General features: G+C 35.3%; 1 protein-coding gene across 7 annotated transcripts in view; it reads right to left on the bottom strand.

The window, feature by feature from the left end:
• Positions 1–4,134: 4,134 nt before the first annotated feature.
• The window catches only part of LOC121078773 (transformation/transcription domain associated protein), a 92,256-nt gene continuing 69,604 nt past the window's right edge, over positions 4,135–26,786 (bottom strand). For 6 of the 7 annotated variants that reach the window (XM_040575299.1, XM_040575300.1, XM_040575302.1 and 3 more), the window contains exons 62-72: positions 25,674–25,875; positions 24,639–24,803; positions 21,963–22,053; positions 20,692–20,891; positions 19,674–19,935; positions 13,570–13,795; positions 12,748–12,965; positions 9,989–10,173; positions 7,659–7,862; positions 6,377–6,571; positions 4,135–4,657 (exon numbers count right to left, since the gene is read on the bottom strand). In XM_040575299.1, the coding sequence (XP_040431233.1) occupies positions 4,373–4,657; positions 6,377–6,571; positions 7,659–7,862; positions 9,989–10,173; positions 12,748–12,965; positions 13,570–13,795; positions 19,674–19,935; positions 20,692–20,891; positions 21,963–22,053; positions 24,639–24,803; positions 25,674–25,875 (2,233 nt within the window). In that variant the 3' untranslated portion in view covers positions 4,135–4,372. Of the gene's footprint in view, positions 4,658–6,376; positions 6,572–7,658; positions 7,863–9,988; positions 10,174–12,747; positions 12,966–13,569; positions 13,796–19,673; positions 19,936–20,691; positions 20,892–21,962; positions 22,054–24,638; positions 24,804–25,673; positions 25,876–26,786 lie in introns of those variants that run through there. The other variant, XR_005824734.1, reaches the window with a different exon arrangement.

Genomic DNA, 26,786 nt, shown 5'->3' with positions numbered 1-26,786 from the left:
ACTCTAACAGGTGGAGAGAAAGGCAAAAAAATACAGCAGCAGTTTAAATAATAGCATGCACACATTATCAAAGGCAATTTTAAATTTGATCTCTTAATTCTCAAGTGTTTGATTTTGTAGAGTAATAATGCTGAGAGAGGGAGATTGAGAGTCGGATGGAAGAAAACCTTAAAGGGGAATTCTTAAGTGAATTGGCAATTAATGGATTTCACTTTTAAGTATCTGCTCAGAAACATGCATGTTGAGCATATATCTGAACTAATGAGACAGAGGGAACCTCTATCTACAATCATAAAAAATTAAATGGAGCTAATGGGCATTTTCTTCAAGATAATCAGGAACTTCATATACTTCACTATGTCAAATCAGTTACCTGCTAATGGACAGTTGCTGATCATACAAGATACATCAGAAGGTTTTCTCCAGACTATGAATAATGTTCACGTATAACTAAAAGCTTTCATGATTTTATTCCTTGGAGCCAGTGGTGAAACTCTGGGTTAAGACTGTGTAAGCCTCCTCACAAAGTAAGGTAAATTCATAGCATATATTCATGAAAGAAAAGATCCAAGATATTAATGTTTGCACATTAACACCACCAGGGACCTCATTAAAATAATTCTCTTCCCCGTTAGCTCTATTTTATCACACCCCACGTTTTCTTTTTTGAGTACATTTGAATGAACAAGAGAGATGTCACTCAAATCTACAACGTTTGTCCCCTTTAACTTGCATTTTCACTCTTCCATTGTAAGCTCTACCATGAATAGAAAAGTAGCTGAATTATCCGATGATGTCCTTTCAGGCAATGTTGTCTTCTCACAGAGTTGGACATATCTACGACACGCAAATGATTTAGAAAAAATACTGCAACTCCTCTGTTTCAGCATGTGCCATATTTCACAGCTACAAATGTTACAGTCTTCAATAAAAGGAAGCCAACAATTCCCTTCAAGTCATAAAAGCACTAAGCTTAGTTGTGAATGACTGCATATAGAGTGTGTTGTGACACACGCAGGAAGTGTTATGTTTTATAAGAAAGTTCAGAATCTTCTTGCCAACATGAGTTTGATATGAAAGCAAGTCTTTGCCAAAAAGAACACATTTGTTTTCCAAATTCTTATACAGTCCTTATTACTCATGTATTTGAGCTTCCACTTGTAAATAGTGACATTCAGCATGACTCAATCTATCATTCTCTCTTCAATACGTAAGAACACAAACCAAGGGTGGGAATAAGGAAGCCACAGCTTTATTCATCATACAAGCAAACAAAACCATAATCCAGAACATAAAGTATCTGGTGAGAAGTAATTAACTCTCCCCCCCAACCAAATCCCACAGCTGGGGCCACAGTAAATCCTCTGATTCACATAAGAGCTGTGTTAAGAACAAAGGCTCAGTCCTTTTGATCTAAATGCGTTCATCTCAACTGCACAACCTGACTTACCTGTCACTACACGGCTGTGGCTCACCAACCAGTTTGGCTACCCCTTTTTTTTTTTTTTTTTTTCTCCTTTTTAAACATTTTCTACCAGACCATATCGGCTGCCAATACTTCTAGACGCAGTGGTCCTAGTAGGAAAGGCAGTAGTGATTCAGCTGGAAAAAGCTCCGGTCCACCTCATCTAGGAAAGAACAGAAAAAGAAACTCGCATGGGAAATCCTCTAAGTGAAATAATTTTACAGCAATGTATAATACATTACTGCAGCTGCAATTTAGGCAAGTGAAAAAGTAATTCCAATTAGCTTTTTAATTCAAAACTTCCAGGATTAGATTATTACAACTTCTACACCGAATAAGCTAAATTTATTGCTGTTCCTTAAAATTGTGTTGTACTGTATTTTATAAAGAATATGGAATGTTCATTTATTTTCCAGGCTTTTTTTCCCCTCTAAAAAAAATCTGTAATTTTTCCATAAATTATTACACATTTGTCATTTCTGAGAGCTAAGGGTAAAGATGTTCTTTTCATTTACAAATTAATATCTTAATTTCCATTTTCAAAATTGCATTTTTTTTTTCCTGCTATATTATATCCCAAAGACAAAAAAAAATTTATATTGGAGTACCTTTACTTCTAATACTGTATGTACTTGTTATTAACAAAAAGAATAGGTGCAAATGCATAAATTAAACCAGGAAAACTAGACATGATCCTATATGTTTGACATATTTTAACATTTATGCATAAGTAATATGCAGCAAAGCATTCTGTACTAACCGCCAAGGTCTTCACACCCAGAACAGCAAACTAGATCATCCCAACTGAAAGGCAACAATGCTGATATCAGAGCTCTGATATGACAAAGCAAAGTCTTCCAGCCAAACATACAGTAATAACTTACTTAGAACCTAGCATTCAGATGGGTTTAAAGTCATCAACCTAACTAAAGAATTTTAGGTCTGTATTACAATCATGGCTGCCAACTCTACGTGTGTGTGTGCATGTATTTACACATACGTACATATATAGCACCTTCTGTCCATCAACTTCACTTCTGTGCCAGGTTCAAAGCTGCTTATAGTGTTGCCTGAAATTTTGCATAAGATGAATGGCAGAGTAGTGTACCCCCTGCACAATGCTGACACTCAAGTCTGCATCAGTTGACTGGTTCTGCTAACAGCTGCAAAGGTATAAGGAACAGGTTCTTCTGCAACGCCGTAAGAGAGCTATGGTAAGCATGTGTTGCCCTCCCAGTAGTAGTGGCTTACTCTGCAGTCATTCCTACTGCAAGTCTTGGTCTTCAGTAGCCAGTGAGTTAGACGATGTCCATCTGCAAGCTCCCATACCCAGGAGAAGTCATCAGATTGGCTTTTAGAAATTCCCCTTGCCTCAGAGACAGTACATGACTGAACGGTGGTGGATTAGCTTCAATTATGCCTCTCATGTTGTTCAGAAATCTCTAAAGAACCTTTTGACAGCTTATTAAAAAATTAAAAATAAAAATGAAAAGAGACCCATCCCTTGCTATGGCTCAAAACCATGTTTCCGTGGGAATAGCAGAAATCCCCTAATAGAGTTCATCTCCGTCTGTAATCTTGACCTCTAACACTTACTTAAAAGCAGTATTTTTTGTAAACACGAAATAGACCGTTTAAAGGCAGCCTTTTATAAAAACAAAGCATTAACACATTAATTGACTGGCTAGCAAGAAAGACTACACTGACAAAATTCTTGCTATGTACATATTCCCTATTTGCAGTTCTTCTAAAAACAATTTATCAGCATACAAAAGTACATCGTACATGTTTCATTAATACAGTCACGACCCTTTAACATTCAGGTTGTTTTAGTTGATAAAAGATAATACCTGCTTTTGCGTGTTTTCTATTTATGCCATAGCATATTAAAAATACTCTAAATAAGCTGAATGCCAGAGAGTTTTACAAAATATTTATTTTGAAAAAATCACTCTGTACAAATTTAACATTCTCAACACTGAAGTTTTATAAAAATGCTAACACAGAAAGACTCACATGAAACATTAAACTGATCTTTTCTTAAATTACAAAGGAACAGATTGATTCTAAAGAAGCTATTGTAATTCTAAACATTAAAAAAAAGAGATAGCTTTGTAAGATTTTAATTTTTTTAAATCTATTACAGTCAAATACATGTATCAGTGGATGACTTCTCCCATCCTTATTATAAACCCCCCCCCCCCAACACTGTCCACAACTAAACCAAATACCCTAAATGGCTTACACTTTCACTGTACATAACTTGTGCTGAAAGAAAAGCGAGCACAATTTGATCATCTTTTTCTCAGTGCCTAACAAAAAGTTACCTCTATACATTTGGTACAAAATTCTCTTTACAAACCAACTTTACTCATGTAAATTTCTAAAGCAAACTTAAAGGAAGAAGATTTATTTGTGCCTTCAATTTAGTATAATGAAGGGACAGTGATGAAGTAAAATTTCATAGAGTAAAATTCAATAATTGGGAATACTGTCTTTTCTTTTTTTTTTTTTTTTTTTAGTAGTTATTATTGCATAAAAACTTTATATACTGCAGATTAGGAAAGGCAAACCCTAAATCTAGCAATGCTAGTTTTATAGTCCCCATCATAAAATAAGATTTTTTTCTGTACATTTTTAAGTTTCCTCTCTTCATTTTTAGCTATTTGTGAGAGCTGTTGTTGCATATTAAATAACCTTTTTTAAACAGGAGGAAACGTATCCTCATGAAATTAAAAACAGTAAAACTGTCATATTCCTGTAAACACCATTAAAATGAAGACTGACAAAATGCAGTGTGACAGGTAAGCCATGGTCTGAAAAGATTTTTTTTTTCACATTTTCTTAACACAATATATGGCTCACACCACGAACAGCAGCAAAGAAAAAGCTTATGAAAATGTCAAGTTACAGCCAGGGGTGCCAGGCAGGATCCATACGACAGAGATTATCCAAGCTATTTGCAGCTGCTACCAGAGTGTTGACTTTGCTTTCTCCTCCTTCAAACTGAGCAAGATTATGAAGTCGAGTCATGATAGCAGTAACAGCTTTTTGAACTAGTGAAACGAGCTGCTGGCTGTCCATATTTTCAGGTTGCCCAGCTGCTGAGAGCGGAGAGGAAGTATCCTCTTGTGTTTTTTTGTGCCATGCAATTATTTCATCCCGTAGCACGGTTTTTAGGATACCATCGACCTATATGAAGGAGAAAAGTCAGACTATTATATTTAATCCAGAGAACCATTAGGGCTTACAGACTTCAAACTAAATTCTAGTCAATAACATTTTGACACTTTTGGTTCCATTTTCCACTCTCAGCCTTTTCAAGATGACTGTGGCTTCCAACTCTTTTTTTTTCAACTATTTTTTCTGAAGGTTTTTCTTTTCATAAAAGACCTTAATTATGAAAACACAATACAGTGTTGCCCACAGAAATAAATTTAAAAAAAGAAAAATCTCAAACATCATATATTCAGATCTTCATACACAAATACAGTCAGTTATGTTCCATTTTTAAATGACCCTGCTAAATGTGACTTCCCCCATACACACATGTGCAGAAATCTTGTGCAAAGATACAGCGTCTTTTGCAAAGCTGTTTGCCCCCTCTGGCCTCCAACTGGTCAATGATCATACCCTCAGCAAACACTGCTTTCTGACAAAAAGGGAAAAAATACTGACTGCAATATTCATATATATGTGTTTTGCCTTTTTTTTTTCCTCCTAACACACACACCTATACACCAACTCTGTCCTTGGTTGAAAAAACAAAATGCCTGCAAGAAATCATTCCCTGTTTTTTTCCTATCGCCAATTTACTGTTTAATCTGTCAACTTGAGCTTCTAAAGCAAACTTTGAGGTATCCAGTCTGAGTTAACTTTTCTGTCTGCAAATAACAAATAGGTATTTTGTAGCACGTCTAGATATTAGGCCAATAATACACAAACACATATTCAATAGATTTTATAGGCATCTGTAAAAACGGTAAATACAGAAAATGTTAAAGGTACTCCTCTTAAGTCCAGAGGTCAGAAAAACTAACACAATAATCACCAGGTACCTGAAATAAGCTGGGCACCCATCACTGCAAGAATAAATGCACACCTGTGCTCTGATCTTGTAAATTCAACATGGTAAGTCTAATTGGGCATACATCATTCAGCTGTACAAATTACAGACTAAGTCTGCAAACTCATTTACATGTATAGACATAGCTTTTTAAGGTGAAGTGATGAATTATTAAAAAAAATCTAAGCTTTCTGTATTATACATTAAAAAAAATCACTTCAGGATATTTTCCATCTTTTAAAAAGTAACTAGATCATACGATAGCTACAGTACGTTCTGTGCAATGTCTTTCTGGTGCAAATTGCTGCCTAAGTGCAAGATGCTTCATTTTTGGAAAGCATTAGAATTTAAAAGGAAGTTAGACAGCTTCTTTAGAAAACTATACCCTGCTAAGAGCTAGAATCCATCAAAGCAACAATATATCTTTAGCATTCTGCTCTGCCAACAAAGGGCCAAGACACATTTCTATTCACAGAAGTGTATTATGAAGATTCTAAATGATGTTGCATTTGTCATTTAACTATTTACCACTGCCAGAATTTGTAGAGATTTATGAGGCTACAGCATTGAAACAATCATCCTGTATTAACATGCTTTGACAAAAAGGAAAATAAAAGTACAATTACACCTATCTTCCTCCTATTCTTTCCAAAAAGGCAAATTGCAATGACTTCAGCTGACCTTTGCGTTGTCCTTGGATTAAGATTTAAAAATATAAATATGGACTGTTCAATTTCTATCTTAAGAAAGAAAATGGTGTTTAGTTTATCAGTTGATAAATGATAAATGTAAATTAAACAACTTTTAAATGTAAATGTAACCAACTTTTGAAAACATATACAAACCTTAAAGTTTGGCTGTGCAAAGCAGCGAGCTACTGCAATCATAGATGCAGTCAGTGGACCAGACACCCCAATGGTGGTAAGAAATTCAGAAATGTTTGGTGTAAGCCGGAATGGAACTGGACGGTTGGCATCCAAGTCTCCAGTAGCATCATTAATGTCAAAGCGAAAGTAAGCTACATTTAACTTGCCAGTATCCTGGATTTAAAAACAAAATGTACAACAGTAATAAAGAAGCAAATTGTCATTAATGAAACCAAAAGAAAATACATTTTTATATACTGTTAATACTCAGAATACAACCAGTTACAACTGATTATTTAAGAATCAATGTGTGATTTAGTATTTTCATTTAGCTTTTTCTATTTAAAAAAAATAAATATTGAAGCTACATAAAGAAAAAATGCTGTATTTGAAACCTAGCTTAATGCAACAGCTTTTCACTTTCGAACAGTGCTTGAGCAAGAAAAGTTAAAGGCATACACAAAGTATTTATTCTAAAAATGAGCGTCCAAAAAGCCTGAATAAATATAGACTATTGCATCAAACTTAAGAAATAGATTCTTCTGTGGCAATGTTCTTTAAGGAGTTGTGCAAAGAGACAGATCTTCATTCTCGGAGTGTCTCAACTCTGGGTAAGCATTTTCCATGCATTACTCACTCTGGGTAGGAATTTGAACACCATGGCTGCACAGTGGGGATTAAAGAATCTTAATTGCTATACACAGTATAACCCTCCATGCATTTAAGTGGCATTAAGACTTTAAAATATACCACCTTTGCTCTATAGTAAGGTGGCAAGCCTCATTTAAATGTTGGTTTAGAACAGAAAAATCACTATTAATAGGAGTTGTACTTTGACGTGATATCAATGTAAAAAAGAAAACATTATTTGAAAAAGGGTATTCCCCTTTTAGAAAATGAAGCTCTAGATTTTTATTGTTTATTTTTTAATCTGTTTGGCACAGATATATCCAAAGCAGTATATCTGAAGAAAGACTCAAGAGAGACTTACTGGTCATTTACATTAACAGTTCCAATATCTACTAACAATTTTACAGACTCTGTTCTAAGTTATAACCAGAGGGGGTAGAGTTGGCAAAGTGGTCTGCAATTTAAATTACTACCTACATGATGTGGAATCACATAATCAAATGAAAAACCTACTGAAATACACTGTTAATTATATATGTCAAATTACCGTTTTGACTCATTTCAAACGTAGAGTCCAAATTTCCATTTGATCAAAGAAGACAGCATGCATCAAGGACAAAACAGAGCATACCTGGGCAATCTGCAGCATTTCAGGGTTGAGTCTATTTAAATGAAAGATGAATTCTGCAAAGCCAATTAGGGCTAACTGAATAGTGAACATCTTTCGAAAGGTCCAGTAATCTGTAGCATTGGGGAATGTATGTAAAGCCCACTCCTTAAGCATACTGCGTGGCACCATGTTACTCTGTACTTCTTTAAGTATATCTCTGAGAACCTAAATATGAAAAATATTAGTTGAAAGAGATTATTTTAATATACTTCTTAGCAACAATTATGCCAAAAGCAACTAAATTCTCTCAACCACAGTATTCCACTCTAGGAAAACATTCTGAACTTGGAGACTTCTAATCCAAGACCATCTCCCAACTTCCTTGTTAAAATTCACATATTATGTTCATCCTCTGCACGGCTACAAACTAATCTTCATCTTAAAAGACTGATTTTTTTTATAAACTGAAAGAGCAACAGAACTGCCAGTAGTCTTGTGAAAAAATCTGAGACTGGAAAGTTACGTACTGATTGAAGTATCTCCTATTCAAATCTTTCAAGAAAGTCAGAAGGGAACTAAAGATACATTCAACCCACAATGCTGCACTTCCTTAGGGCAAGCTATTGGAACATAATCCACTTTTTAAAATTTTTTTTTTTTTAGTTTCAGTTCAAACTGGATATGCATCTGTCAGCAATAAAACAAAATACTCTATTTCAAGTCTTAATACATATGTGTTTATTGTAATACTTATTTCCAACTTCAGTCATCAATATGCTGAACACTGTACTGAAGGTTATGAGCAGCCTAAATCACATTTTTCACTTTAAAGCATTTAATATCCCCTCACTGAAAGATCCCATTTCCTTATCGAAGGATGTAAATATTACTCAACTCCCAACTGAAAAAGGTTGTTCTGGATCCTACTTTATTTCTATGAATTTCCAAGGGTTTTGGATAAAGTCCTTATGTAAGATAAAGTCAAAATGATTGCTGCTCAGACTAACATATTACTGAGGAAAACACAGACCAACAGCAGTGATACAGATTCTTTCCATAGCTGGTCTGCAACCACAACAAAAAAAGATTAAAACATTACTAATAGCCTCAGTTTACTAATCATTATCAGGTGAAGGTAGTCTGTAGGCAGCACAAGGAGGCAGCTGTCTTAAGTTATGCACACAAATAAGACAACAATTTGATAGCTTTTTTTGGAAGGTGTTCATCAAACAAAAAAGCATAATGACAAGATTTGAAATTACACATGGGACCTACAAAGACTACAATCTAAAACCTGTGTGGTTTATTTGTACATAGAGTTGTTTACAGAAAAAAGTAAAGAATTTTGATTATATGAAATAGGGACACACACTGAGTAAAATAATTAGTTTCATGTATTATTACAGCAGAATTATCTCAAAAATACAAAAAGATAAAAGTTGAGATTTGTTTTTGTAAGTGAATACTTTGCCATAATTTTTCCCTTGATGTAAACATATACAATTTACCCAAAAATTTCATTATTGTAGCACAGTCTATCCGAATTAATTAGAAAAAGAAATAGGATATGTTCTATTGCACCAGAAAGAACGATAGTCAAACTGACTTCAATTAAATGGCCATTAAAGAGTTTCATAACCTGAAGGAAAAAGCCTCAAAATAGAAACAGATGTTACGTAACACTTCATTTTATTTTGTAACAAAGCCTGAAAAGATGCTCTAAATAATGTCTGTGATATACTGCGTATCTTCTAATAGTTGTATTTAATATGGGATTGAAATTTTATAAAATATTTGCATTAATCTTAAGATAAACATAAAATAAGCTTATTTATCAGAATTTGATGTTTGATGGAGATTACAGAGAGTTGGAAATTTTTATTTTCCAAGTACTGCCATTTATTAGGGTGAGTTTAGTCAACTCTTTGGCTTGGATGAAATGAATCCAGGATAAACATTACAAGAACAAGGGGAAACCTGCATCACATACCATACTGTAACTGCTTATGTTAAATAGCAATGCTGTTTTCCATGTTATCAATTATTCTCAAAGCACTACATAAAAGGGTCTAAAAGCAATCAATCCCTCATCTGTTTTCATCTGCAGTTATCCAAAACAACCTGAAGTAGAACAAATACAGCTTGTTTTTTGAAGCTTTCAAAGATGATCTAAAATACTAATGAGCTATAAGAGCTCCCCAAAACACATGAAGTAAAACGAAAACAAACAGACTCAAACCACCAGCTCTGCGTAATATATTTGTCTCATATCTAATGGGGCGGAGTTGGATGCCATGTAACAGAGCTCTCAAGAAAAGATCTTGAGTGCAACTCATTAAATACTCCCATACCTGATGGCTAGCTTGAGTCCCCCGTGCTTGGACCGTTGCCAGCCTGTCGTAGTACCGAGAAATGGGGTTGTCGTGCTCAATGCCCTTCTTGGCACAGCGCTGCTTATAGATCTCCACAAGGGACAGAGATGAGGGATTGTCTTCAACCAAACGCATCTGTGGAGAAACCGCTACAACCCGGGGGACTAGGAGTGGTTTGAGAAGGGTGAGGAAGGATGGGGGCGGAAACAGAGAGAGCAACACAAAACAAAACAGTTAATTCACAACCCAAGTACTCAGAAGAGAGTTAGCGTGCGACTATCAGCCCTTAAAGCACTGCTGCAATAATCAACTGAAGTGTGTCAAGAGAAAAATTTTTATTACTACATTCATAACTAATTCACAAGCTCAGTTAAAAAGAAAGCGAGTTTTTTTTTTTTTTTAAACTAAATTGAAACATCTTGACTACATTAGGAGAGAAAAAAATGAGCACTCATTCTTCCTACTTCTCTCTAGCTGCACAGAAGAGGGCAATACTTTACTCAAATGCAAACGGGGGTTGTGATTGCATGCACTAGCATCATTGCAATAAATATTAGTCTGAAGAGCAAAACTATTATCCTTAGTACAGTGTTCAAAAAAATTCATAAAAACTGGAGGAAAAATCTAAATACTGCTAAGGTATAGATGCATAAGTGACAATGCTTGAAAATAACTGAGGGAAAACAAAGAAAAACGTTCAATAACAAGAAAATTTAAGCCACTGAGCTTTTACTTCAGGAGCAGTAAGCCTGCAAAAACCCTATTTGCACGTTCATGGTGCTTCACGGACATATCATTCTCATGAGTCTTATGTGCATGGAAGATGTGCACCTAGGCCCAGAAAGACAAAGCTTCTTCCATTGACACTACAGTTGTACTGTTTGACAGTGACCTCTGGATACCAACAAACCTGTTCTCTCATCATTTCCCTCAGAAGTTGTAATAATTAACCTCAGGAATAGAGGAGAAAGTTGTTTAAATACTTTTAAGTTCTTCGATCTTAAAGAAAAAAATGCATTCCAGAGAAAGAAGGGGTGTTAATGAGCTATTTCTTCTGCTCTGCTTCCATTAACCTCTGGCAGCAGAGAAATGAATGTTCTTCAGGTTCTTTTAAGTAGTATCAAACCACAAAGTACAGAACTATTTCCAAAGAGAACATTGTTTAAAAACAGCTCTTTGAAGAAAAACATGTTACTTCCATAATCATGTTATATAGATGATATATTTCGGTGTCAGTGGCCTTTTCTAAAATCATATCTTTCAAGACTGTATCTACTATATTTCTCTTAATCTGGCCTTGGAAGGATGTAAAAGCATCTTCACCCATACAGAGATGCTTTATTTCCCTTTTGATATAATAAATCCTTTGGCCTGTATATTTTAGTCTTTTTAAAGTTGGATCGCAATTATGCATCTCTAGCTCTGTCAGAGCAACTTGCATCATCTGGCCACCTAAGTTCCTGACAGCAAGTTCATGTCAACTGATACAATGAGCACAAAATGAAAGACTGGTAAAACTACAGCTTTTAAATATTAGATCTGGGCTTTTTTATTTAAAAAAAAAAAAAAAAAAAGTCGATGGCAAAGTAGCAGCATGTCTTAGTATCTTCGATTCAAGTTTCCACTATCCATATTTTCTGCTCACCAGCTAAGGATTATTAGAACTGAGTAATGCAATGTACAGAACTTGTTTATATGAAGTTAATAAGTGATTCAATGACCTTCTGAAATGAAAGCTGTTTATATATTTATATGAAGTTATTACACAGCTATAAGCTGGAACTTGCCAACAGCTTTAATATCTGGAAAACATGAAAGTTTAACTGTTTTAAGGCATTCACATTAGTATTTGAATCACAAGTAGATCAAGTATGTTGCTAAGGGAAGACTCTGCTTTTCATTCCATGAATGAATTATTTATAATCAACACATGAAAAAGCCAAGATGTACAAGGAAAAAGAAAGAATTAAGATTGCGTGTTCAGCATTGATTCACCATTTCTGCTTTGAAATAGTTAAATACGTGACCTTTTATTACACGAGTATTTTGGCAATTTATACACATTGATCATATTGGAACGTCCCTCAACTCTCCTTATTAAGGCCTATTTAATATTAGGTTTATTGATTCTGTTATGTTCAAGCATTGCCAGGTGGTGCTCTTGGCAAAGTGCACCCTCCAAACTGAGTAGCCTTGTACAGAATCACAGAAGTACACTCAACAGAAGGCCTGCGTCCAGAAGGCCTGCGTCCAGTATCTAGAATATGAATTGATTTTATTTGGCAACAACCAACCAGCCAATATATTTCAGTTTATTTCCTTAAAATAAACATCACCATGTATAGACGAAGTTAATTCAAACATTATAAAAACATGTTCTCAATGGGAGAACTCAGAAACTATGTATCAAATTCAAAGCACTAAAAAAAAAATAAAAAAATCTTTCTTCTGTATTACGTGGAAGAAGTAAAAGAAATTCAGTATTCATGTATCACAAAGTGGGGAGAAAAATGTTTGTTCTGTCCAGTCCAAACCATCTGTAAATGCTTGCTCTGAAGTACACATACCCATTTCCTCCACAGTGAGCATATGCCTCTGCCTTATATGCCTGTGAATTTACCTTTTAAATATCCAAAACCTTCAGTATCAGTGACTAGTAGCTGTCAAAAACCTTTAGCAATTAAAGTATTTGAGTACAACATATATTTAAAAAAGACAAAAATCTATCTTTTCAGTACCTGTAAAAAACAGATGTCTTTTTGTGGTTTCCTTCCTTTTCTCTAAGCAAGGGTTTAAAAGGCGAAGGAGCTGTAATACCCGCTCTTCTCTACGAGATTCTGTCAGGCAAGCATCATTCATTACCAGATATGGGTAAATTTTTCCATTGTGGCCTCGGATATAGAGTCTTCTGGCTGCAGTATTGTGTTTCTGAACTATCTCCACTCTGGGCATAAACCTATCCAAGAAGAAAGGGAGATTAAAGCCCCCAAACTTATCTCCTTTAATATCAAATAATGATGTTTAAAAAAAAAAAAAACACAACCCAATAACAACAGCAGAAAAAAACAAAAACCCCACCACAACACAAAGAAATAAGACAGCGCAACTGTATTACAATGTACAATTTTGTTATCCAGTTAACCCAAGGTTTCTATTTGGTTGTAAAAAAAAAAAAAATATATATATATATATATTTTTTTTTCCTCTAAGACAATAGTTCTTGAGCAAAATTAATCATTAGATCAGACCTTGATCACTATTTTGAAGAGCAGTTCCTCTGTGGACTACAACAGAAGAAATACTCGCAACTTGTATCAACATAAACCCAAATGTAATCGTCATGTACGGTACAGCAGCATAGTGAAGTAATGCAAAATTACCAAAGGAGGATAAAGAAAAAATTCATGTTGTTATACCCAAAAGCGTGACTCCATATATGTAATTTAAATACATGAAATACACATAATATCTACTTTCGCAGGACAGATAGATGGAGAACATTTACGTTTTCTTCTCCCCTGCAGAATTACAACTACCCCTTCTCCCCAGTTTTAGTTTACCTTGCTATCTTGATGTAGTAATGCGTTGGCTTTGGCATAAGGAATTCTCCAGGTATCTCTACCTCTGCTGTTTGAGCTGAAAAATTACTCAGAAAACGGCACTTCTCCTCTATGAGGAAGAACTTTGGAAGCTGTTTAGTTTTTGCCTCCAGAATTTTAATCCACTTCTTCAGTTTCGAAATAAGATTATGAAGTTTCATTGACCCTGGCACACTGAAGTCAAAGTCTAAAAGAAAAAATATACATATATCCTTAGCACTTTAAATTCCATATAGTGTATTTAACTATCAACTGCGTGACGTTCACACTTTAAAGGAGATTCTTTCAGCCACATGGAAAATACTTTGTTTGAGGAGTCCCACATACAGCTCACACGCCTATTACAAAGAAAACAGGTTTTAAATCACTGCGCTGGTCTTAAACATTATACGAAAACTGAAAGCTAACTAATAAAATCAGCAGCTAGTACATGAAAAGGAAGACATACTACTGAGCAAGTCTGTCACAGAGACATGGCTATCTATGAAACCCAAACACAAATTATAGGTACAGGATCACCCAACAGCAATAACACTACAACTAAGTGCTGGAGGAGAGCACATCATACAATTCAACGGTGCAAACCAAACACGCTGAACATTGCTGTGCTACCTTTGAAAAAAAAGGCTCTGATGAATATTTCATTACTATACAAAAACTTTTTTCTATAGAGAAGTGCTAAAATTATATACAGCTTAAACCAATCAGAATCTACCACCTCCTCTATGTGCACAACTTTAAATTATTCTCTATTAAGTAAGGAAGAGTTTATTCCTTCTAATGTGCTGTTCTGTTACTTAAGCAGAATATTAGAGAACACACAACCCAAGATGCTTTATCATGTACCCACAATACTGATACGCTAAAAGCTTTCAGTAGAAGTCTTAAGTCCATCAGCCCAAAACAGAGCAAAAACCAGCACAAAAACCTTTCCACTTCTATAAGACAAAAAGTCTACAATGAAAGATGCACCTCCTTAGTGATTCTAACTGGTCTGGGCAGTGCATCCCCTGCAATACTGCTGTAAAACAAACTTATTATAATCCCAAGCCTACCCTCTAGTGAGCAGTGCAAGTATATCATTCCATGGAAGTGACGAAATTGAATCACTTACCTCCTGACTCCCTGAAGTGCAGAAAAGAATCTCCAAATTGCAACTAGTTTTTGTGCTAATGTCAGTCAAAGTAGTAAAAAATATGCATCAACATTATACACCTATTTTATTTTATTTAAAGAAATAAGAATTAAAAAGGCATTCAGTTCACCATGGGAGTAGCTCTGTTTCTGAAGTGCTCATTTTAGGATTTTTTTTATTTATTTTGTTACCCAGTAGCAGATGGAGGGAAAAAAAGTTCAGTCTTTTTGCTCCCAGAGATAGTACATCTTAGAGAAAAATAATTATCCTCTTCAGCTGGAATAAAGGTAAATGCGACACCAGACATCATTTGTGTACAAAATTCCTCTGCTTTGCAAACATCTTAACCGAGGTAAACATTTTGTTTCAAACAAATCCACTTTCTCAGTACCTATTAATGAAGAATACCTTCTCAAGCTAACACACGCTGGTTTAAAATACCTTACTACTTGTTTCATCTTTTCATACAGAGAATAGGAAGTTCACCTCCACATCCGTAATGGAGATGTTCACAGAAGGCTGTGATACTTTACATACTGCACTTCAACTGAAGAAGCTTGCTCTCTGTCCTCAAGGATGCTAAAGATTTTACAGTGTGATACACGTGTTTCAAACAAACGTGTTCATTCAAAGTCTTGAATGCCTCAAAAATTGCCACCTGAATCCATCCAACCAAGCACAACTAGCAAGTTCTTGCCATTTTCCATGAGAGGACAAACAGGGGACACAATCTTCCTGCCTGTGAGACAGACCTAAAAGAAACCCAACAGTTCTTAACACAAAATAAAGCTACATCTTTTTTTGTAGAAGCTTATTGCTATTTAAATGAATGTTGTACCATCATTGTTCATGAAGCAACAAAAAAGGAATACACTTTAGTTTGTAAAATCAGCGTAACAAACCCTTCTGTACCCCCAGAACTCTTGACCTACAAAACACAGCATCCCAAGAACCATTTTAAAAAATAAAAAATACAAAAATAAATAATAAAAAGATTAAGTGTTATTTTAATTCTCTACCTATTTATTTTAAAAGCCCTTTTGCTACACTGGCATGAAATAGTTCTTATCAGTTAAAAGCAACTAGTAATTAATGCTTTTAGAACCAGTAATAGCTCATTTGCAAGATTTGAAAGATTATTCTGCTATAGACATCATCTGATTCTGCTCAAGTTCAAAACGCAAGAATCTTCAACTGAAGAGGCAGGACACCCATCATGTAAAATGCCACTTAGAACTGAAATGTAAGTTTAATTTCAGAGAGGAGTTCAAATCTCTTGTACTGAAGCAGATCCAACCATTCTCCAAGAGAAGAGCTGTCTTGCTCTTGAAGCTATTATTCAGATATGAAATTGCTTTGTGTTTTCCAAAAGGTTCTTTTTAAGCTCGTAAGAACTTTTGGAGAGCACTAAAATATGTGAAAAATCTCCATGACAGTTAAGAAATAGGAAGTAGGACTTCTGATTTATCAATCAGCACCATCTAACCAAGACTACATAGACATGACCAAATCAAATATAACGCTAACTCCAATCTCTTGACCTGAATTTTCTGTTGCCTACAAATGAAAACAGAAGTAAAGAAACAGCTACCTGAGTGATGCTAGGCTTTCTCTTGAGAAGGGGACAAAGGAGAGGGGACAACAAAAAAAACTTTAAAAAGATGAAAAATAATAAACAGTGCCATTACCCCTTCCCTCTCCCCACACTTCAGAGAGAAAACAAGACTTCAAGAAGCTTCCTTCTGATTATAGAACTTCCATTCATGGCAGAGAATTCATTATGCTGGGTGCCAGAACTGTCAAGAAAGTTATCTTGCCCTTTAAGGGTGTATTTTGGAATTCTCTCTTTGTGTTCAGCTTGAGTGGAGAGAAAAGTGCAGAAAGAAGCAGAGATCCAAACTCAAAACTATCATCTGCCCTCAAAAGAACAACTGAGGCAGTTTCTCCCCTCCTTTCGCTGCTGAGTGTACTCTCAAAGGGTGCATTTTTCAGTATCTGTCTGTTCTTTGATGTCAAAGGTTTAGCTGAAAAGGATGGAAGGAACAAAGAACAGATGCTCAAAGGACTAAGTATTTCAAGTTCCAGGAAAAAAAAAAAATCCAAAGTAAAATTTGGCTTTACAATATATAATGTTTGGATGGAAAAAGATGACCTATGAGAACTCCAGTGGTCCAGCTGGATGCAGACAAAATCTTCCAAGTCTAGGAAATGGTGAGAGAGTCCCTAATGACTCCCAACAGGAGTCAAGACGCAACCCGGATAGTAGTCGAAGAGGTTATGCAACCACACATAGTTGAAAGTGTCTATAAAACATAACTGTTAGCTATATTTTCAGAGCTGTTATTTTGAAATAACCAAAGAAAGCAATTTACTCCTAGACAGCTTCTCAGCTTGGATACTTCTAAAATAGAGGGCAACCACCATAATGATTTGTCCATCATCTAAACACAACTGGTGTTACGAGTCAGAAACACAAACATGGAAGAGTCCTAGTGTGAAAAACAGACACGGCAGGCATGATTTCCTAATGGTTTCTCAATGTTAGAACAGCCTTTAGTTCAGTAGTGTAATTAGTCCTGTTCATTTAGTTATGCACTTTTCACTGTTATTGCAAAACTAATCAAAAACTTATTTTCATTTTCCTCATAATGAATTAATTATAAAAATGCATAAGTATATTGATCAGTTTAGTTTCATCTGTTTCATCTCCCACACTTCACTTGTGATTTAAACAAATTAATTTAATAGATTAAAATAAAATCAAACCCAGCATTAAGCAAAATAGATTTCTACAGGATTAAAATATTTATGTTTAATTATACTTGAAAAATAAAACGTGAAATCTTCAAAAAAAATACTGTAAGAAATTACTTATTATTTTACTGAAGCTTTCTAAGAAACACTTTGTATTTGATGATGTTACATGATTTTTATGTTCAGGCCTACGTTCTTCATTGCTTTATAGTTTGTTCAATACAATTCTTCAAAAAAAAGCTGTGTTTTGGTAGCACACCTGGAAATTTTAAATGCTATTTATATATGATAAAGACGAGCAAAACCAACATATAACCACATATAAAAAACTGAAAATCCTACACATTAAATTTTATTTTTTTTAACTCAAAATGTAACTGAATTACAATTGAACATTTTTAAGGGTTTCTCTAGAAGTATTCTGAAATATTACTTCAGATTTCGCAGACTTGAGCCTACTGGCATATCCAGTTTTTGTTTTGAACTTCTGAAACCCCAGATCTCCCTAACACTCATATCTTGAGGGAAATAAATTACGAGAAACTAGAACAGACCAAAAATAACTCCAAGCTGAACAAAAACTGAGAATACCAACAACATGTATAGCAATGAAAATGTGACTAGACTATTATTGCAATGTAGAGACATAGAAGCCATTATTAACAATGAAAAACAAGTACAAACTTGCATTTAATGTATTTTGTTTCCCTGTAAGCTTCAGTCAACGACACACAAAATGTTCCTACTTCCAGTTCCCTTCCCAGTAGCCTTCATCCATTAAAAATTTAATCATATGGCTCAGGACTTTCATTATCTGCTGTCATGCAACTGTTGTGCCTCAAAAAGGACATCATGTAATGCATCATGCGAACAAGATATGTAGGTCATATCTAAAACTGAGTTACTTTCACAAGATTCCCATCAGTTCACTTACTTTCACAACATTATCAGTGAAATGCTTGAAAAAATACTGCAAGTCTACTTGTCAAACTCTGTAAATGCTCAGTAGCTACATGGACCTCAAATAATTTTTTGTTTAGGCAGCTTTATGTAACATAGAATTCTAAAAAGAATAACTCGTCAGTGCAAGACTCACATTTGCAGAGGAAATGATTTAATGCAGAAAGGGCGTGATTTTTAAATAACTATAAAAGCTAAGATCATGGAGTTTTAACTCATGCCAAAATCATCTAAGTCAGATTTAGAATAATACAAATAAAAGTGGATTCAGAAAAATACGAAAACAGGTCTTTATAGAAACTCTATCCTTTCAGTTATGAATAACTAATGACTTTGAATTCTGTTCAGAAAAAGATAAAATATTCATTTTTATCTAATTCTACCATTATCTTTAAGGATAAACTAATGTATTTTAGACAGGAATTTATGCAAAACCCCAAACCCTGGTAATCCACAACACTGATGCCAATCACTGTCAAGTTCTGTCATATATAGCTGCATGGCCTTAACACTTTTCAATAAATATACCAAAACCACGCTCTACTGTGCACATGCTTTTCTTAGAATTTTAAATCAAGATCAAACATGTAACACCACTGACAAACAGAAACCAAATGAAGCAAAAAAGCTAATTCTCCGAAATGCCTTTTTTATTAGAGCTAATTAAATTTATTGATTCAATTTACCTACCAATTATGTGAATTTTTGTATTTTTTTCCATAATCTAGTTATTCAAAACACTGTTTTGAGTAAGTCAGCTGTTTGGAAAGACTTCACACAATATTGTGAATTTGGAGTTCTGGAGTGAAATATCATTAAATTCTGGCATTCACCATAAAATAGACATCACTGTCCTCATCTAAAGCAGGTAGTTCTACTCAGATAACTTCTAATTGTAATATTTTTGCAATCTAATTAATCTTTAAATACATACTTCACCACAGTTCTAGGTAATAAAAATGTAACAATAACCTCATTCCCAATGTTGTGGTCTGGCTTAATTTGTATCATCTTTATTGCTCCACAGATTGACAAACTATCCCACGTTATGTTGAATGACAGAAAGGTGCTGTTTTCTATATTCTATCTCAGGAAAATACTGTAATAATAATAATATTTAAAAAAAAAAAAAGCAGAATGCTTTCACAGCTGAACTTTGTGAGGGAGATTTCCCTGGAGATTAAAAAAATAAAAAAATAAAAATAAAAACCATTACCTGTTGTAAATTGTCCTTTTAGCTTCTGGAACACAGGATCTTGAGCTGTTGCCTGTGCTCTCCTAGCAAGTGACTCTGAGGCTGCACTGGAAAACATGGTGGACACGTTCGACACATTCTCAAGACCTACTCCAAAAGTGCTGACTAACTTCTTGACAAAGTTTAGTGTATGAGGAGTGATTTTGGCATCTGAAACAGCTCCACTTTTCTCAAAGGCAACAGAATAGCACTTTGCCAAGCCCTGCTGCAGTTGTCTAAGGACCTAAGGATTAAAAAAATAAATAAAGACAAAGTCAGGAAGATCAGGCCTTCTGATTTGACACCAAGTATGTATTCCCTTACTGTGTTTTATATAATGAAGCTATTCTCTGAGAAGCATTTATTTAAAACTGTATTCTCAAATTGTATCAGAGGGTCAATCTGAATGACAGCACTGATTCTTACTAGCACTGCAAATGAGCAAACCGATCAGTCAAAACACTGCACCACAAAGCATTCCTTGCTCTTTCAAAAGCAGAAAAGTTTTGATTCGTATTTTGTGATATATTAGAAAATAATGTGGTATGAGGAAACACTATTAAGTCTCTGCTAGGTAGACAGAACAGAACAGCCTACAGCACTTTGAGAGGCAATTAACAGAAGTGGAGTAGCACGTCCACCTGCTCTCTAATTCAAACTTAGACAATAATCACCACCTGTCACAGACCACCGGATCAAGAAGAAAACTGGTATCTGTGAAACTTAGAATAAGAATATAAATTTTCAGTTAGTACAAGCAACAGCTTAAATTCTAAAGTTAGAAGCATTCATCAAATTGATAATTTGGGGAAATTTTTGTATTGCTTCCAGATACAACTAGTTCCTTAAAACTCCTATCAGAACAGTCAGGAATACATCAGTTTACTAATCAAAGAAAATAGCTATGTTTTACTGTTCAGAAATCATTCTAGAGAAATATTTTGCAGCTAAGTTTTCCTTAGATGATACATACATATGAAGCTATATAAAAGCCAAATACCTCTTCATGCCAATTCTCTCTGAACCAGACCATCTGATCTACAATGCCTTCCAGAGAAGACAACAGTGTTGGGTGTAATTCTCGCTGCATATGCATAATTCGACTGCATCGCCACATTGGTGCAGTGGCTCTGATTGGCCCGGGATCTGAGGCAGAGTGGGACTGATTTCCAACTGAACTTGGCTGTTGTTGGCCAGAATCTGTAAAGCGGAAAAGAAAAATCAAAACAGAAATTTAAAACTTGATATGCTTTATTCATGCCTGCATTAAATAAATTGTTTCAAGAATTTACTTCAGATTTACTTTAAGTATTAATCATGTATTACCTACTGAATATCAGAAAATGTGGTTTTTAGAAAGAAAACACTACTCCAAGTGCTGTTCACTGGTACAGGCTTCTCAAAGTTACAGCAATGTAAATACTCTTCAAAATTGCACAGCCCTAGGTTTTACTCTACCAACACAAGCTCTTGAAGTAACTGACATCATTTCAGATAGAATCAAATTATTTAAATAATGTTCATTTTGGCCCCCTTCCTTTTTTTCGGTGCAATCTCTCATACAACTGCAGGAATAAACATAGCTGATGCCAACACCACAGATATTGCTGTAGAGTGCTATCTTCTAGTAAAACTGATCTCTTGGGTTACAACTCCATTGCACAGTGATTAAGCACTGAGTTTTGGTTTATCAGATGATGACCCACTACTTTGAACAACATCAGCTTTCAGCAAACAGAAACCTCACTTAACCCACCAACAGAACAGCAGTTTGTGGCAGAACCGAGAGGAAAATATTTTATCAGCTATCACTAGATGTGTATGTGGTAATATCAAGATTTTGGAACAGAAACCGCTGTTGCTTGATACAAACACAGTGAAGTATTATAGTATGCGAGTGCCCCCTCCTCCTCCAACGAAGCACCCAAAGAGTTCTTTGGTATTTGAAATCCAAGAATTTTCTACTTGTTTAGCTGTTTTTAATGATAAAAATCCATTACAGAATGTGTGACTACGAATAGTTAATCAACATAATAATCTAGATAAAACTCTTCTTGGTGAGTATGTCATTCCAGACAGCTCAAGTCATCTATAGACTTCACTTTACAGAAATGAACATAAACAAAGTAGTTTACCAAGAATTTTTCCCTTGGCCTTTTGAAGTTGCTATGTTTCCTATAGAACCTGTGAAGACCCAGCAAATTTAGATGAAACTCAAAATAATGACTAAGTTACAAAGAAACCAAACAATTTTATGAGTATCAAGCTCACCACTTTTGTAGCGCTCTCTTTGTTCTATCTTCAAGGTCAAATAGAGGGTCCTGATAGGGAAGTAGACAGCCTGGGGATAGACTCTTCCCACCTATTTGGAGATGTATATATATACACATTTCTCAGTTAAGGAAAATTAACTACACATCAGATCAACAGACACAGATTATCTTTGTAAATGAGTGCAATTCAGTAATAATCAGCTCCTTGTTTTAAATAACAGCTTACAGAAAACTAGAAAATTAAAGATCATTTCAGTAACAGAAAACCAAAGGGGATGAAATGGTGACTCCCTCCACACACTGTTACAACATTACCTAATTAGCACTTCCAGATCGTATTGCCTAATAAATCTGAAAATAGCATAATGCCAGAGTACCTGGGCCAGCTCAGAGATCTTACTCATGTACATAATGGAAGAAAAACAGACATAATGACAGCGGTTAGTCTTTAAATTAAGCCACAATTCCCAGCGAGCCCCACAGCAAATGATAAGAAGGCCCATTAGAGAGTAACTTTACTGCACCTAATTGCAGCACTTAATGTTAGGGGATACCAATTTCACCAAAAAAAGATTTTAGCTTCCATGGGGGGGGGGGGGCGGGGTGTGAAGGCTAAAGAGATACTAACATTCAGCATCCCCTTTAAAATTAATAAATCTCCGTACCTAATAAGGGAAAGAAATTACATACCTAAGTACTACCCACAATACAGCGCATCTTAAGACATTATTAGAGGCTTCTCCAGCCACAATCTCATTAAGTCATGGATTTTCCTTTCACCCAAATGGGTACAACAAGTGCTAGAAGTTTTGCAATGGCATTTAACTGTTCAGTAAAGTGTTATTTATGACAGATTATTAACCTGACATACATATGCCACATGCTGTCATTCAAGAATACTTTATTTACAATAACTGTAAAAGTTCAGAATCTAGCATTTCAGCAAACTTACAGTTTTTAATTAGTAACATGGAAATATTTTTTTATTTTATATTCCTTCTATGAACCCAAAGTTTAAAAGCAAGATAATCACAAATATCTGTGATATTTATGAACCTAAGCTCCACCTATAGTAGGACTTCTGAGTAGCCACTCATTTCTGAAATGTATGTACAGGATATGCAGAGGGATCTTGACAGACTAGAAGGCTGGACAATCAGCAACCGCATGAAGTTCAGTAAGAGCAAGTGACAGATTCTGCACCTGAGACAGGGCAACCCCAGCTGTATGCATAGACTGCAGGATGGAAGGCTGGAGAGCAGCCCCAAGGAAAGGGATCGGGGGGTTCTGGTTGACACCAAGTTAAAAATGAGCCAGCAGTGTGCCCTGGCAGCCAAAAGGGGCAACCGTACCCTGGGGTGCTTCAGGCACAGCATCGTTGGCTGATTTTTGGATGGTCTCTGTGTAGAGCCAGGAGTTAGACATGATGGTCCTTGTGGGCCTTTTCCAACTCAGGACATTCTATGATTCTAGGGTTCTAAGATCTTACCAAAAAAAGTGTCTCTACAACTCCTTGAAATAAGTTTTATCTGCCTGCTGTCAGAACACAGCTAAGCACTAGTGTTAAAAGAAAATACCAAGCCATGTGTGTCAGAAATCTTGCCTTAAGAACTTTGCTTTCTTAAGCTATTTGGGTGTATGGCTTCTTCAAAGTTTCACCTTAATTTTATGGAGACGGAGGGAGAAACACATGCATACACATGCACACTACAGTTATGTACGCAGGCCTCAATGCACAAGGCAATTGCAAGAGCTTCCTAGGTCCAGCTGTATGTTAATAGGACGTCACAACTGTTTTACCTTAACCTGAATGAACAAACAACAAAAGTATTTCCAGGTTCTATGAACACTAAAGCAGAGCTTAAGCTAGTCCATGAACAGTTAACATCTCTGAGAACAGGATGTTTGAACCCTGTTCACACTAAGCAATACCAAAACAGCATCTAAAAATGCATCAATGGAAAGATGTCACATATTATCCCTGAGTCTAAAGACATGCTGTAAATCAATTTTATGCTGAGATACAGGTACATGTTCTGTTCTTCTGATTCTGCTTCAGAACAGATGGTAGTAGGCAGTAAAATCCTAAAATCCTGAAGCAAGATCAAAGCTCATTTGTCATTTCAGAGGTACAAATCCAGGAAGTCAGATTCCTCACCTGACTCCCTAAACCTTATCCTTATTTTTCTAATCACTTGACATACTAAATTTTCAATGAAAATTTACAGAGCCCCTGTAGAGATTTCTGACTGTGACAGAGCCTTGACTTTTCAATCAAGTCTAATAAAAAAAACAAAGCACTAAAATGTCTGCCCTTTAGTCACTAGAGCCAACAATTCTTCAGCCCTACTCCTGTGTTAAGACCATTTAACTATACATTCCCCTAGATGTGTACTGTAGTGTTCACAAAAGTGTAATACAGAATGCAGAGGGAAAGCTAAAATGTGTTACGCACATATGGCATATACTTTCATAAGGTTTAGTCTCATTAAGTAACCCTCTTTGAACTTAAAAATACTCTGCGTATAAAGAGTAATTCGCATTTATTAAATAATCAACAGTTGCAAACAACACTATTTTTAAAGCTTTCTTGTTTTTAAAAATTCTTATACATCTCATCTTGAAAATAAAGATTACAGACAATAAAGAATTAGTGTTCATCTTCTGTACTTACCTGACTAATGAGGTTCAGAAGAAGTTTGCCCTCTGAGCCAACCAAGCATGTCAACAGCTGTGGAATCCAGGCCAACCATTGAATGGGTGGGACACCAATACAGTACTTGTCCACTGCATCTGCTAGTGTGTTCTTATCATCATCAAAACTCAGCAGCCAAAGAACCTAAAAGAGTTTCAAGAGCCATCTCAGGGCTTAAATAAGTTTAAGACATGTCAATTGGATTGTGCAGAAAACAAACAGATACTTATTAATATGACACTGGAGTCCTTTTAAGTGTCAAGGCCTACTCAGATGCAAGAACTTCGATTCATTATAACTGGTCAAGGCCTTTTTTTCCTCCAGAAATGAGATTAATAGTATGTAAAAAATAAATGCAAGTGTATTTACAGGGAAGGATGGGTTGGGGGACGGGAAACTGAAAAATGTTTACAGAACCTGTAAGTACACTATTCAGGTAAGTTAATTTTCATGCAAGAACTTGAATATTCCATTGTGTTTTGTTTTTTTTTTCTTAAGTTATTTTAACTGACGAACCCTAAAGATACTTTTTCTACAACCATATTTAAATAAAACTATATTAAGCACTGACTGTACATCTTAAGCACTCACAAATAACTAAAGTTATATTTGTGGACTCGACGACAAACACTTAGCAGGAGGGCACAAATGTAGTAATTGTGTTTGGTTAATGAACTAAAAAGAAAAAAGCAGTACAAGAAATTTCAGAAAATGAAACTATTTTTGCAGGAGATTGCTTGGGAGAATAAACTAATTACAGCTGACACTGTAGCAGTAGTAATCCACAGTTCCCATCCCTGACAAAAAAAAACAACAATTAATGAAGTAGAGAAAGCCATGATGACTTGCATGCAAGGACAGTACAGAAACTGTATGCACAGTTTCAGCCTAAATTAAAGCTTTCAATCAGTAAATGAAATTCCTCTAATTACACAAACTTGGGCGTGTGAACATAATTCCAGCTTTTTCTGAAGAAGTGGTGCTCCAATTCTTTTTTAAACATCTCGATCTTACCTTTGCTAAGTATTTTCTTGATTTGCTCTCATTCTGATGACGACATGCATGCAGATAGCAAGTAATAGCAGACACGCCCAGATGAAGCTGACGTTCTTTCACAAAGATATTCTCCAGGTAGTCACCCCACATCGCCCATGCTTTCACTAAAACATCATGCATCTGCACAGCTGCAGAAAAAGCTTTGTTTGCTTCTTCAGACCTGCATTGTGACAAGAATGAATATGAGCTTTATACTAACAAAAAGTCACTGAATCATGTAAGATTCACACTTCTGACAGGGTATTCAATTACTTTAACACCCAATAATATTTTTCCACTAAGTTCTCTACTAAGGTCTTATGATTACTTTCTCTTAGCTTTCCTTAATTTCATGAGCTGTGAAAGTAAACAGTTCATAATGGAGCCAATTATGCAAATGCTTAAGATTCCCAAATACTCCCTGAAAATCTAAAAAACTTCAAGCGCACTGCACTTGCAACCCGAGCACTAGAGTAAGATTCCAGGAGAAAACAAAGAAAAAATGATAACACAAGAAGAGCAGAAGTAAATACACTAAAAATACTTCTCTACTGAGGGGAAAAAAAAAAAAAAAGAGAAAGTAAAATTGTGAAGATATCATATTAGCTATTTTTTGGTGGAATACACCTTAAGTGTTCTCCCACCCAAGTCATTAAAACTTCACAATTGATGTTATCTGGAAAAAGTTATCTGGAAATCCTCACCGCCACTGCTAAAAAAAATCCATTTTTCAACATGAAAAGTGAAGAAATATGAAGGCTAATAGTACAGGTCTTGGATTCAGGAAAAAAAAAAAAAAGGATTATTGGTTTGATAATTGTGAAGTCTTCTCTAGGTTTCCTCACATGCTCCCAGTTCAAGATTTGGCATGATTCATCCCAACATACATACAGTCCCTCAAAGCTATGTAATATTTCAGGCATAAGGCTAAAGGATGAGAAAACTCAAATACACATAACAGAAACAAAGAAACTTTTAAAGTATTCCAATATTCCTTATTAAAGGAAAGTGCTCCACATCTCACTTACAGAATAAGCATTACAAGAAACAATACAAAAGTAAAGTAATGCTTGTTTGTCTCACTTTTAAAAA

This window comes from Cygnus olor, chromosome 15 (genome assembly GCF_009769625.2).
Source record: "Cygnus olor isolate bCygOlo1 chromosome 15, bCygOlo1.pri.v2, whole genome shotgun sequence".
Lineage (NCBI taxonomy): Eukaryota > Metazoa > Chordata > Aves > Anseriformes > Anatidae > Cygnus > Cygnus olor.
Note: the sequence above shows the minus strand (reverse complement) of the source record. Positions and strands in the feature narration are given on the sequence as shown.